Source organism: Acanthisitta chloris, unplaced genomic scaffold (genome assembly GCF_000695815.1).
Source record: "Acanthisitta chloris isolate BGI_N310 unplaced genomic scaffold, ASM69581v1 C15957421, whole genome shotgun sequence".
Classification (NCBI taxonomy): domain Eukaryota; kingdom Metazoa; phylum Chordata; class Aves; order Passeriformes; family Acanthisittidae; genus Acanthisitta; species Acanthisitta chloris.
This window is the reverse complement of record NW_008694442.1, coordinates 1-207: the sequence shown is the minus strand read 5'-3', so window position 1 is coordinate 207 and position 207 is coordinate 1. Positions and strand designations below refer to the sequence as shown.

Here is a 207-nt window from a genome sequence, read left to right as displayed (position 1 = left end):
CCCCCCGAGGTGGTTGACATCATGCGGGTGAACGTGGACAAGGTGCTGGAGAGGGACCAGAAGCTGTCGGAACTGGACGACCGAGCGGACGCTCTCCAGGCCGGAGCTTCCCAGTTTGAGACCAGTGCGGCCAAGCTCAAGCGCAAGTACTGGTGGAAGAACCTCAAGGTGAGAAAACAGCCCAAAAGAACCTCCAAACCAGCCCCA

The 207-nt window shown here is 59.4% G+C and overlaps 1 protein-coding gene across 1 annotated transcript; it reads left to right on the top strand.

Annotated features, from left to right (window-relative positions):
- Positions 1-3: 3 nt before the first annotated feature.
- On the top strand, positions 4-168 carry LOC103810339 (vesicle-associated membrane protein 2; the record flags this gene model as incomplete). Its single annotated transcript, XM_009083238.1, has 1 exon — positions 4-168. A coding segment is annotated over one exon (165 nt), but the record flags the coding sequence as incomplete, so codon positions are not given.
- Between the last annotated feature and the right edge of the window lie 39 nt (positions 169-207).